The sequence below is a fragment of the Oncorhynchus nerka genome, linkage group LG3, assembly GCF_034236695.1.
Source record: "Oncorhynchus nerka isolate Pitt River linkage group LG3, Oner_Uvic_2.0, whole genome shotgun sequence".
In the NCBI taxonomy this organism is placed as follows: Eukaryota; Metazoa; Chordata; class Actinopteri; order Salmoniformes; family Salmonidae; genus Oncorhynchus; species Oncorhynchus nerka.
In genome coordinates, this window is record NC_088398.1 from 35,260,678 (window position 1) to 35,274,929 (window position 14,252).

The 14,252-nt window shown below is 43.5% G+C and overlaps 1 protein-coding gene across 1 annotated transcript in view; it reads right to left on the reverse strand.

The window, feature by feature from the left end:
- Positions 1-13,679, reverse strand: part of LOC115107163 (E3 ubiquitin-protein ligase MYCBP2) — a 310,312-nt gene extending 296,633 nt beyond the window's left edge. Inside the window, 2 exon segments of the mRNA XM_029630721.2 lie at positions 747-822; positions 12,996-13,679. Coding sequence (XP_029486581.2) covers positions 747-822; positions 12,996-13,261 — 342 coding nt within the window. The 5' untranslated portion in view covers positions 13,262-13,679.
- Between the last annotated feature and the right edge of the window lie 573 nt (positions 13,680-14,252).

Sequence of the window (14,252 nt, forward strand, 5' to 3'; positions counted from 1 at the left end):
ATCCTCAACAGCCAGGCATTACCAGGGTCCCACCGCAGTGCAGATGACACTTGCGATGTGAAAGAAAAGAGAAATATATCAAATAGCCTTCGACATCAGCTCTGGGGGTTTGTTTAGGTTTGGGAGACTGTAAGGGTAGGGCCTACTACACCATTTTATTCCTAGCCCTGCACAGAGAAACACAAAGGAAAGAGTCTTAGCACAGGTGAGGAGATGGAGGGCAGGCTGGCAACGGTGTCCGTGGAAATGTGGAACACATAGGTTGCTCAGCAACAGCTCCATCACACCCAAGACAGACCCACTCCCAATACTACTTCAACCTCCTTCTCCAACTACTCTTCCAGGTGAGAGAGCTGGAGCCCTGGCAGTTGGTCAAGCCGACTAAGTAAAACGGTGTTCCTGGCAACCATCTTAAATATTAATGAGGGAGAAACTAATGAGTTCGTTTGATCAACGGCAAAACCAGCTAAGCAAGCCTGTGCTCATACATGTGTATAGCCTAGGAGGTGTAGTTATGTATACGAGTTGTACCATGAAAATAAAATGCTTTGATAAAGGTGAAGCATTACAAGAAAATATCATTTTATTCTCAGCTTGAGATTCTCAATAGGCAACTCCAACTTTCTTTGACCAAAAATAACTAGAAAGCAACAAATTTGCAATGAAAATAATGTATTATTCTGAAAAAAAGTGAGTAACTCACAAGGAAAGAAAGGTCCCTCTGGTACCAATAAAATATATCTTACCTTGGTTCTTGTTTTGACTTTTGACTTGACCTTTTGGCGCCGTTTCAGCTTCTTCTTGCTCAACGTTTTCTTTCCCCTGAAACACATTGTGAAATAAAATAGCAAATTCAGTAAGAGTTGGGCCTATAGCCTATCACAGAAATGTCTAATCAATATGGTAAATTGATGCCAAACGGATTACCTACATGCCCTGGGGCCACGACCTCCAAACAAAAACGTGTATGTACATACATATACATTCATACAGAGCAAAAAAAGAAATGTCCTCCCTGTCAAGTGCATTTATTTTCAGCAAATTCCATGTGTAAACATTTGTATGATCATAAGATTCAACAACTAAAACAAACTGAACAAGTTCTACAAACATGTGACTAACAGAAATGGAATAATGTGTCCCTGAACAAAGGGGGGGTCAAAAGTAAGTCAGTATCTGTTGTGGCCACCAGCTGCATTAAGTACTGCAGTGCATCTCCTCCTCATGGAGAGCACCAGATTTGTTAGTTCTTGCTGTGGGATGTTACCCCACTCTTCCACCAAGGCACATGCAAGTTCCCAGACATTTCTGGGGGAGGGTGGCCCTAGCCCTCTGATCCAACAGATTCCAGACGTGCTCAATGGGATTGAGATCCGGGCTCTTCGCTGGCCACGGCAGAACACTGACATCCCGGTCTTCCAGGCAGTCACACACAGAACGAGCAGTATGGCTGGTGGCATTGTCATGCTGGAGGGTCATGTCATGATTAAAGGTCGACCGATTATGATTTTTCAACGCAATTGGAGGACCAAAAAAAGACAATGATTCAAATCGGCCGATTTTTATATATACACATTTGAAATAAATGACAATTACAACAATACTGAATGAACACTTATTTTAACTTAATATAATACATAAATAAAATAAATTTAGTCTCAAAAAAAGAATGAAACATGTTCAATTTGGTTTAAATAATGCAAAAACAGTGTTGGAGAAGTAAAAGTGCAATATGTGCCATGTAACGTTTAAGTTCCTTGCTCAGAACATATAAAAGTTGGTGGTTCCTTTAAACATGAGTCTTCAATATTCCCAGTTAAGAAGTTTTAGGTTGTAGGACTATTTCTCTCTATACCATTTCTATTTCATTATACCTTTAACTATTGGATGTTCTTATAGGCACTATAGTATTGCCAGCCTAATCTCGCGAGTTGATAGGCTTGAAGTCATAAACAGCGCAATGCTTGAAGCACAGCGAAGAGCTACTGGCAAACGCAGGAAAGTGCTGTTTGAATGAATGCTTACGAGCCTGCTGCTGCCTACCACCGCTCAGTCAGACTATTATAATTAAGTATATGATTTGATAGAGCAAACACAAAGAAATATGACCCTTAGGTCATTATTCTTTCAGTGAAATATCGAACTGTTCCGTATCTTATCGAACGGGTGGCAAACTGCTGCATATAGCCTGACTCTGGTTACACAGAACGAACGCAAGAGAAGTGACACAATTAAACTAGTTATAAGATATTCGTGTTAGCAGGCAATATTAACTAAATATGCAGGTTTAAAAAAAACATACGTGTATTGATTTTAAGAAAGGCATTGATGTTTATGTTTAGGTACACATTGGTTCAACGACAGTGCTTTTTTCACGAATGCACTTGTTAAATAGTCTCCCATTTGGCGAAGTAGGCTGTGATTCAATGATAAATTAACAGGCAACGCATTGATTATATGCAACGCAGGCAAGCTAGATGAACTAGTAATATTATCAACCATGTGTAGGTAACATTCACTAGTTAAGATTGATTGGTTTTTATAAGATAAGTTTAATGCTAGCTAGCAACTTATCTTGGCTCCTGGCTGCACTCGTGTAACAGGTGGTCAGCCTGCCACGCAGTCTCCTCATGGACTGCAATGTAATCGGCCATAATAGGCGTCCAAAAATGCAGATTGTTGTGAAAACTTGAAATCGGCCATGCAGATTAATCGGTCGCCCTCTAGTCAGGATGAGCCTGCAGGAAGGGTACCACGAGGGAGGAGGATGTCTTCCCTGTAACGCACAATGTTGAGATTGCCTGCAATGACAACAAGCTCAGTCCGATGATGCCACCCCAAACCATGACGGACCCTCCACATCGATCCCGCTCCAGAGTAAATGCCTCAGTGTAACACTCATTGCTTCGACAACAAACGCGAATCTGACCATCACCCCTGGTGAGACAAAACCGCGACTCAGTGAAGAGCACTTTTTGCCAGTCCTGTCTGTTCCAGCGACGATGGGTTTGTGCCCATAGGCGACGTTGTTGCCGGTGATGTCTGGTGAAGACCTGCCTTACAACAGGACTACAAACCCTCAGTCCAGTCTCTCTCAGCCAATTGTGGACAGTGTGAGCACTGATGTGCGTTCCTGGTGTAACTCGGGCAATTGTTGTTGCCATTCTGTACCTGTCCCGCAGGTGTGATGTTCGAATGTACAGATCCTGTGCAGGTGTTGTTACACGTGGTCTGCCACGACGATCAGCTGTCAGTCCTGTGTTAGGCGTCTCCCAAATTGTGCGCCGCCCCATGGGTCTCCCGGTCGCAGCCGATTGCGACAGAACCTGGACTCGAATCAGGATCTTGTGGCACAGCTACCACTGCGCCCTTAGACCACGGCACCACTCGGGAGACCCTGTCAAACTTAACTATCGTTAGTTAAGGCAAGAAATACAGATACCAGACACAGCACCTTTGGAAAGTATTCACACCTCTTACATTGACATTTTGTTGTGTTACAGCCGGAATTTAAAATGGATTAAATTGAGATAATGTCAAAGTGGAATTGTCATATTGTTTTACAACTTATTTAAAAATTAAAAGCTGAAATGTCTCGAGTCAATCCCTTTGTTATGGCAAGTGTAAATAAGTTCAGGAGTAGAAATGTTTAGCAAGTTACATACTGAAAAAAATATATACATTTCAACATAGAGTGTAGATCCCATGTTTCATGAGCTGAAATAAAAAAATCCCAGAAATGTTCCATCAGCAAAAAAAAAACTTCTCAAATGTTGTACACAAACTTGTTTACCTCCCTGTAAGTGAGCAATTCTCCTTTGCCAAGATAATCCATCCACCTGACAGGTTTGGCATATCAAGAAGCTGATTAAATGGCATGATCATTACAGGTTCACCTTGTGCTGGGAACAAAAGGCCAATAAAAATGTACGGTTTCACAATGCCACAGATGTCTGTGTTTTAAGGAAGCGTGCAACTGGCATGCTGACTGCAGGAATGTCCACCAGAGCTGTTGCCAGAGAATTGAATGTTGATTTCTCTACCATAACATCAGGTTCGAAAATTTGGTAGTACGTCCAACCGGCCTCACAACAGCAGACCATGTGTAACCACACCAGCCCAGGATCGCCACATCCGGCCTCTTCACCTGCAGTCATGTGAAATCCATAGGTAAGGGCCTAATGAATGGATTTCAATTCACTGATTTCCTTACATAAACCAACTCAGTAAAATTGTTTAATGGGTTTATACTTTTGTATTTTTAGCAACTTCCGGGTTGGAGCGAGCGGTCGCATCTGCACTCGGTCCGCAGGTAGTATTACATTTCATTACATTTCATTATAGTACAACGGTTTGATTTGTCTAATCTTAGCAATTTCTTCTTAGCTAGCTACACAGCCGTCTTTGTATCATAGATAATTGCGTAATTATCGTATTTCGTCGTCCTAACGCAGTCTACACTGCCCTGCAGCTAGCCAGCTAGCTAACGTCCACCGTTAGCTAGTCCACCGTCTACCGATTAGCAGCACAACTATTACACTCAACTGAACGACTTGATTAGTGTAGTGTTAGCTAGCTACATAGTTGTCTTTGCTGTCTTCGTACCCAAGATAATTGTGTAGTTTAGAGTGTGTAGTTTTATGTCATCCTTAACATAGGAGACTCTGCTAGCTAGCCAACAGCTAGCCAACGTCTACCGAACAGAACTTCTGCACTCAACAATCCGGTCGCACTTCGCTTCGCTCCACAGGTAGTATCACATTTTTCATTTCATTTCATTACAGTACAACGGCTTGATTTGTTTGATCGTAGCTAGCTACATAGCTAGCTACATAGCCGTCTTTGTATCAAAGATAATTGTGTAGTCTAGAGCGATTTCCTAGGTTAGCTAGCCAGCTATTGTCGTTCTTTAACGCAACGTAACGTAATCAACACTGCTAGCTAGCCAGCTAGCCCCGAATAGCAGCACAGTAGAAACTATTACACTCAACGGAACGACTTGATTAGTGTAGTGTCAACAACGCAGCCAATGCCAACTAGCCTACTTAGTCAACAACGCAGCCTCTGCCAGCTAGCCTACTTCAGCAGTACTGTATCATTTTAATCATTTTAGTCAATAAGATTCTTGCTACGTAAGCTTAACTCTCTGAACACTCGTGACGTGTAGTCCACTTGTCATTCCAATCTCCTTTGCATTAGCGTAGCCTCTTGTGTAGCCTGTCAACTATGTGTCTGTCTATCCCTGTTCTCTCCTCTCTGCACAGACCATACAAACGCTCCACACCGCGTGGCCGCGGCCACCTAATCTGGTGGTCCCAGCGCACGACCCACGTGGAGTTCCAGGTCTCCGGTAGCCTCTGGAACTGCCGATCTGCGGCCAACAAGGCAGAGTTCATCTCCGCCTATGTCTCCCTCCAGTCCTCGACTTCTTGGCACTGACGGAAACATGGATCACCACAGACAACACTGCTACTCCTACTGCTCTCTCTTCGTCTGCCCACGTGTTCTCGCACACTCCGAGAGCTTCTGGTCAGCGGGGTGGTGGCACCGGGATCCTCATCTCTCCCAAGTGGTCATTCTCTCTTTCTCCCCTTACCCATCTGTCTATCGCTCCTTTGAATTCCATGCTGTCACAGTTACCAGCCCTTTCAAGCTTAACATCCTTATCATTTATCGCCCTCCAGGTTCCTCGGAGAGTTCATCAATGAGCTTGATGCCTTGATAAGCTCCTTTCCTGAGGACGGCTCACCTCTCACAGTTCTGGGCGACTTTAACCTCCCCACGCCTACCTTTGACTCATTCCTCTCTGCCTCCTTCTTTCCACTCCTCTCCTCTTTTGACCTCACCCTCTCACCTTCCCCCTACTCACAAGGCAGGAAATACGCTCGACCTCATCTTTACTAGATGCTGTTCTTCCACTAACCTCGTTGCAACTCCCCTCCAAGTCTCCGACCACTACCTTGTATCCTTTTCCCTCTCATCCAACACTTCCCACACTGCCCCTACTCGGATGGTATCGCGCCGTCCCAACCTTCGCTCTCTCTCCCCGCTACTCTCCTCCTCTTCCATCCTATCATCTCTTCCTCTGCTCAAACCTTCTCCAACCTATCTCCTGATTCTGCCTCCTCAACCCTCCTCTCCTCCCTTTCTGCATCCTTTGACTCTCTATGTCCCCTATCCTCCAGGCCGGCTCGGTCCTCCCTCCCGCTCCGTGGCTCGACGACTCATTGCGAGCTCACAGAACAGGGCTCCGGGCAGCCGAGCGGAAATGGAGGAAAACTCGCCTCCCTGCGGACCTGACATCCTTTCACTCCCTCCTCTCTACATTTTCCTCTTCTCTCTCTGCTGCTAAAGCCACTTTCTACCACTCTAAATTCCAAGCATCTGCCTCTAACCCTAGGAAGCTCTTTGCAACCTTCTCCTCCCTCCTGAATCCTCCTCCCCCTCCCCCCTCCTCCCTCTCTGCAGATGACTTCGTCAACCATTTTGAAAAGAAGGTCGACGACATCCGATCCTCGTTTGCTAAGTCAAACGACACCGCTGGTTCTGCTCACACTGCCCTACCCTGTGCTCTGACCTCTTTCTCCCTCTCTCCAGATGAAATCTCGCGTCTTGTGACGGCCGGCCGCCCTACAACCTGCCCGCTTGACCCTATCCCCTCCTCTCTTCTCCAGACCATTTCCGGAGACCTCCTCCCTTACCTCACCTCGCTCATCAACTCATCCCTGACCGCTGGCTACGTCCCTTCCGTCTTCAAGAGAGCGAGAGTTGCACCCCTTCTGAAAAAACCTACACTCGATCCCTCCGATGTCAACAACTACAGACCAGTATCCCTTCTTTCTTTTCTCTCCAAAACTCTTGAACGTGCCGTCCTTGGCCAGCTCTCCCGCTATCTCTCTCAGAATGACCTTCTTGATCCAAATCAGTCAGGTTTCAAGACTAGTCATTCAACTGAGACTGCTCTTCTCTGTATCACGGAGGCGCTCCGCACTGCTAAAGCTAACTCTCTCTCCTCTGCTCTCATCCTTCTAGACCTATCGGCTGCCTTCGATACTGTGAACCATCAGATCCTCCTCTCCACCCTCTCCGAGTTGGGCATCTCCGGCGCGGCCCACGCTTGGATTGCGTCCTACCTGACAGGTCGCTCCTACCAGGTGGCGTGGCGAGAATCCGTCTCCACACCACGTGCTCTCACCACTGGTGTCCCCAGGGCTCTGTTCTAGGCCCTCTCCTATTCTCGCTATACACCAAGTCACTTGGCTCTGTCATAACCTCACATGGTCTCTCCTATCATTGCTATGCAGACGACACACAATTAATCTTCTCCTTTCCCCTTCTGATGACCAGGTGGCGAATCGCATCTCTGCATGTCTGGCAGACATATCCGTGTGGATGACGGATCACCACCTCAAGCTGAACCTCGGCAAGACGGAGCTGCTCTTCCTCCCGGGGAAGGACTGCCCGTTCCATGATCTCGCCATCACGGTTGACAACTCCATTGTGTCCTCCTCCCAGAGCGCTAAGAACCTTGGCGTGATCCTGGACAACACCCTGTCGTTCTCAACTAACATCAAGGCGGTGGCCCGTTCCTGTAGGTTCATGCTCTACAACATCCGCAGAGTACGACCCTGCCTCACACAGGAAGCGGCGCAGGTCCTAATCCAGGCACTTGTCATCTCCCGTCTGGATTACTGCAACTCGCTGTTGGCTGGGCTCCCTGCCTGTGCCATTAAACCCCTACAACTCATCCAGAACGCCGCAGCCCGTCTGGTGTTCAACCTTCCCAAGTTCTCTCACGTCACCCCGCTCCTCCGCTCTCTCCACTGGCTTCCAGTTGAAGCTCGCATCCGCTACAAGACCATGGTGCTTGCCTACGGAGCTGTGAGGGGAACGGCACCTCAGTACCTCCAGGCTCTGATCAGGCCCTACACCCAAACAAGGGCACTGCGTTCATCCACCTCTGGCCTGCTCGCCTCCATACCACTGAGGAAGTACAGTTCCCGCTCAGCCCAGTCAAAACTGTTCGCTGCTCTGGCCCCCCAATGGTGGAACAAACTCCCTCACGACGCCAGGACAGCGGAGTCAATCACCACCTTCCGGAGACACCTGAAACCCTACCTCTTTAAGGAATACCTAGGATAGGATAAAGTAATCCCTCTCACCCCCCCTCCCCCTGAAAAGATTTAGATGCACTACTGTTCCACTGGAGGTCATAAGGTGAATGCACCAATTTGTAAGTCGCTCTGGATAAGAGCGTCTGCTAAATGACTTAAATGTAATGTAAATGTTCAGTATAATAGGTTGCATGGACCCTGTATGCAATAGGTGTTTAACATGATTTTCAAACAACTACCTCATCTCTGTACGACAAACACAGAGATAATTTTAAGGTCCCTCAGTTAAGCAGTGAATTTCAAACACAGATACAACCAAAGACTAGGGAGGTTTTCCAATGCTTCACAAAGGGCACCTATTGGTAGATTGGGGGGGCAGACATTGGAATATCCCTTTGAGCATGGTGAAGTTATTAATTACACTTTGTATGGTGTATCAATACACCCAGTTGTAGGGCAGCCCCCGAAGTGACTTGACTGTCATCTTAGGAATTCAGCATTCCCAGTGTTGATCTTGCCAAAACCCCATCTTCACACCTCTGAGAAGCAGAGCTTCTGTTGCGATAAACATCCTGTAGGTCTGATATCTGATTGGAGGTTAACTTTACAGTAATGCTATCAATCAACAACTCATATTTTGAATCCAAACAACTAAGATGCTTCTAAAGGGGTATTAGATTTGTTGTTCTTTCACCTATGTTCCTGACTTGCTGTGGTGAGATACCTACACTTTATTTTTCTTTCTCCCTCTCCCAAGAGCTATGGGCCATGGCACAATCCATGGTTTCTTTGTCCCTCTCTGATCATGCCTTGTAATACTTGTCATTGCTTTGCAATTTAAACTTAATACATTGTACAAAGTAATTAAAAACACTTGTAATTAGAATTCCAATCTCATGACCGTTACTTGATTGCACATGGTTTATCAAGTCTCTTGCATATTGCCATTTATTTTATGGAGTAAATAATCATGTTAAAAGGCTAATTGCATAGTCTTAATCCAAGTTGCATGTGGAAGTAATTCAAATACATACAGAGCATTCAGATTCTATTCAGACCCCTTGACTTTTCCCAGTTGCGTTAAAGCCTTATTCTAAAATTGATTAAATAATTTTCTTCCATCAATCTACACACAATACTCCATAATAACAAAGCAAAAACAGGGTTAGACATTTTTGCAAATGTATAAAAAAAACTTTAAATATTACATTTACATAATTATTCAGACCTTTAATTCAGTACTTTGTTGAAGCACCTTTGACAGCGATTACAGAGTTTAGACTTCATGGGCATGACGCTACAAGCTTGACACACCTATATTTAGGGAGTTTCTCCCATTCTTCTCTGCAGATTCTCTCAAGCTCTGTCAGGTTGGATGGGGAGCGTTGCAGCACAGCTATTTTCAGGTGTCTTCAGAGATGTTCGATAGGGTTCAAGTACATTGAGACTTAGCCAAGACAACGCAAGACTGGCTTTGGGACGTGCGCTTAGGGTTGTAGTCCAGTTGGAAGGTGAACCTTCGCCCCAGCCTGAAAACCTGCGCCAGTGCGCTCAGGACTAGGATCTCTGTACTTTGCTACGTTTATCTTTGCATCAATCATGATTAGCCTCCCAGTCCATGCCGCTGAAAAACATCCCCACAGCATGCTACCACCCCACTTCAACATAGGGATAGTGCCAGGTTTCCTCCAGACCTGACACTTGGTATTCAGGCCAGAGAGAATCTCGTTTCTCATGGTGTGAGAGTCCTTAACTTCTTATGGCTGGGGGGCAGTATTGAGTAGCTTGTATGAATAAGGTGCCCAGAGTAAACTGCCTGCTACTCAGGCCCAGAAACTAAGATATGCATATTATTAGTAGATTTGGATAGCTCTTATTTGGATAGCTCTCAGCTCTTATTTTCTCCCCCTTCACAATAGAAGCCTCAAACTAGGCTCTAAAGACTGTTGACATCTAGAGGAAGCCGTAGGAAGTGCAATCGGACCAAATTTCCACTATCTTGGATAGGCAAAGTGTTGAAAAACTAAAAAACCTCAGATTTCCCACTTCCTGGTTGGATTTTTTTCTCAGGATTTAGCCTGCCATATGAGTTCTGTTATACTCACAGACATCATTCAAACACTGAAGTTTCTAAAACGGTTTGAATATACCATAATATAATATTCCCTGCTAACCTTTCTTTTAGCTAAATATACAGGTTTAAAAATATATACTTCTGTGTATTGATTTTAAGAAAGGCATTGATGTTTATGGTTAGGTACACGGAGCAACAACAGTCCTTTTTCACGAATGCGCACCGCATCGATTAAATGCAACGCAGGACACGCTAGATAAACTAGTAATATCAACCATGTGTAGTTAACTAGTGGTTATGATTGATTGATTAATGCTAGATAGCAACTTACCTTGGCTTCTTACTGCACTCGCGTAACAGGCAGGCTCCTCGTGAGGCAGGTGGTTAGAGCGTTGGACTAATTAACTGTAAGGTTGCAAGATTGATTCCCTGAGCTGACATGGTAAAAATTGTTGTTCTGCCCCTGAACAAGGCAGTTAACACACCGTTCCTAAGCCGTCATTGAAAATAAGAATGCGTTCTTAACCGACTTGCCTCGTTAAATAAAGTTGTAAAAAAGATAATTCAAATCGGCATCCAAAAATACCAATTTTCGATTGTTATGTGAACTTCGGCCATTCCGATTAAATCGGTCGACCTCTAGTCTGAATACCTTCCGAATACACTGTATAATCCCAGTTAAGGCCACCATTTTATCTCTGAGAAAAAAAGTGCTGGCTACGTTTGCCAGAGTCATGCCTAGATGGAACACAGCTTGTCAAATTGATGTCAAAAGTAGATTTTTTTTCCATTTTAGCTAACCCTTTTCCTAACCTTAACCTAATTATCCTAAACTGCTACGTTAAATTATCCTAACCAGCTGCGTAAATTCTACAGAAATGCTCCTAAACCTACTTTGAGGTGTCAATTTTGATAGAACCATTTGCCAGGGTAGGGTTGCTACTACAGCCCTGTGAATTTGGGCCCACACACCATATAATTAGAAATTACAATAATACAATGGGCATGAACACTCTTATGATGGGATTAAGGTGAGCCATTTTGGTCAGGGAGATGGTCAACCATGGTTTGCCAATGCTGTAATAAACTATTGTGTAAAATTAATTTTAAGAATTGATATGCAATGTTTGTTAGCTAGCCAACCAGACAGTTTTAAGAGGAATGATTCCATACATGTTTTTTTATTATAGAAAAGTGCTATATTCAGATTCAATTTGCCTAATTTTAGTTAATGTGACAAAACAATCATATAAACCACTGAAATATTTTTTCAATAACCAAAAACAGTATTTTCAGCTGTTTAAAGTTGGTGTACAAAACCCAAAGTAAGATGCAAAAACAAAACTTAAGCATGGGAAGCATAGAAATAATGCACATATAGATCTACCACTTCTTAGACTTGCGTTCAATGATAATGACAGATCTAAACACTCACATTGCTATGTGAATTTCATCAGTCACCCAAAAGGTTACATATTGCAGCTTTAACTGACAATATGCCAACATTACATTCAAACAATGCAGTCAATCCACAATAGAAGTCTTCATGGGTCTATCAGCTGTAGCTACATAGACCCGAGACCCGATACACAATGCCAATCTAACAGGACCTGGCCCAGACCCCTAAGAATATTGGGTCCACACGGATCCGCGAAGCCCTCTAATACACAAACATACACCTGCTGAATCTGTGGATGATAAGACTTACACAAGTTGTGATACTGTATCATATAATAGCACTCACAGCTTTCCAAGAAAACAAAAATGTTGACATTTATGGTCTGTTTACACATTTTAGAGGCTATTTATACAGAACATTTGTATAAACTGTATTTAGAATTACATGACAATATATTTGGTTGACAATTCTATTACACAATTTCTGAGATCTCCCTTAACTTTATTTTCCTGCAGAAGTAAAACCGGGTTTCTGCCTCTACTGCCACTCAATCCAATTGAATTGACCAATATGGCTGGAAATTAAAACCAATCCTCTAACATTCAGGGTCTATGACATAGCCCCACTAGTAACTAAATAGGATATATACCACACACATTGTTCGATCCAATCTAGCTAGCTACTTAGCTACGTGAGATGTCAAATCAAGCAGCGACTGACATTTGTTTTTATTTACCTGTCGAATGTATAGACTAGCTAGCTACACACATTCACCAACATGCATTGATCATACGTAGAGTACAGTCCTGACGTAAGCTGGCAAGCCTGTATACTGCAGTGCGTAAAAAAGAACCAAAAACGCAACTAGAGTAGATAGCTAACGTTAGCTAGCTATGCTAAATAACGGGCTAGCTAATTAGGTTAGCTAGCTACTCATTACTAGTTAGTTGGCTAGTAAGTTACCGATTTAACCTAGTGACATAATTGACGGGTAACAGCATGTGAGTAAATCAGCCCATTCAAAACTAACCTACCCGTCTCCCACAGTAAAATGATTATGACTGGACACTAACGTTAACGCTGGCAGCTATCATGTGGCCAGTTAGCTGTTAAACTGCTAAGTGTTGGATTGCTAGCTAGCTAGCTGTCAAAGCTAGCCACCTTGCTAGCAAACTAGGTAGAGAGGTTGGCCTGGCTAACTGAATATTAGCCGATTAAACATAACTCCATGATATAAGATGGATTTTCCATCGTAAATCGTTTAGTTTAATAGACTAAGTGGATATGAGCGTGCCGTCAAACAGTATTGGTTGTGTGACAAACCCTGCAGGTAGTTGGGCTAATTTGCAAGCTAGCTACAAGGCTAGCCAGCTTTGTGTCAGACATTTCTCATTTTCACCCAACCTACCTTCCTTGGTTTATCCCTTGCTCTTTGTCATTGATAGCCGTGGTATAAATCCTCCTGTATCTTTCCGCCAAAGCTCGCCCAGAGAGTAGAAGCTGGTACCGACTTCGGCAATCCGACTGGGTTCCCGGTGTTTGACACGAACCCATACCCGACCCAATGGAGGAGAAATCGTCACCAACTCCAGAAATGACCCTGATGCCTATCCTCATCGAAGGCGATGTGGATGGAAGAATCCCTCCACCGGCTGCAGCAGCAGCACACATCATCGTTTTGGAGAACAATGCATATATTACATTTAAAAAACAATTAGATAGTTTTCAATTATATCTCAACGGTCATTTTAAAAGCCTATATTTCGCGTCATTTGTCCATCCTGTACTGCAAAAACAACAGAATTGTTACATCCCAGTGTATCTTCCAAAAACATAAAAAAATTTAGCCCGCGCGATGCAACTGGGAAATATGCTTCTAATTTCAGAGCGTCGAATCGTTCTTTCTTTCCCGGAATTCCGAATCTCAAACCATATCGTCTTTTAATTCGGGATTAAAGCAAAGAATATCAAAGAAAATGTGTCATATCGCCTTTTGTTCTAGTTTGTTCCTTGTGTATTTCTTCACAACGAATTGGCAGCACCGTCAGTTGAGCTGCCATTTTAGCTTCATCATCCTTCCCTGTTCGTCGTTTCGCTGTCAAGCATGCATGCTGGGATACATTTCCATGCACATAATACTGTATTTGTAATAGTAATGGTATTATTCTAGGACACTGTCACTGCATATTGGAATATAATTCTTCGTATTTACAATTCCCGATAAATAATTAACAGTGTTTTGTAATAGAAAATAATTCAGTTTTTATAAATATGTAGCTAGTTATTATTTTGAAGGACAATGCAAAAATCAAGTTAGGCCTAAATAGTCTGCTTTTGAATCTATTCATGTTTTTCTTTCTGGCTTGGCCTTAATTTTAAGGATATTGTAACCATGGCAACCATATCAAATGGAAAATACTTGGCTACTTATCTAAAGGCCTGAGATACATTTAATCTCTGGGGGAGAACACTTAACAAGTATGGTACTTTTCCATGAAGAAAAATTGATGGAACTTGCTTTAACTCTTTACAAGTATTTTTGTGGCAGTGGAAGGGAAGAAGTACCAAATGTTTTTGTTTTTGTTTTTTTACCTTTAGTTAAGAATAAATTCTTATTTTCAATGACAGCCTAGGAACAGTGGGTTAACTGCCTGTTCAGGGGAGA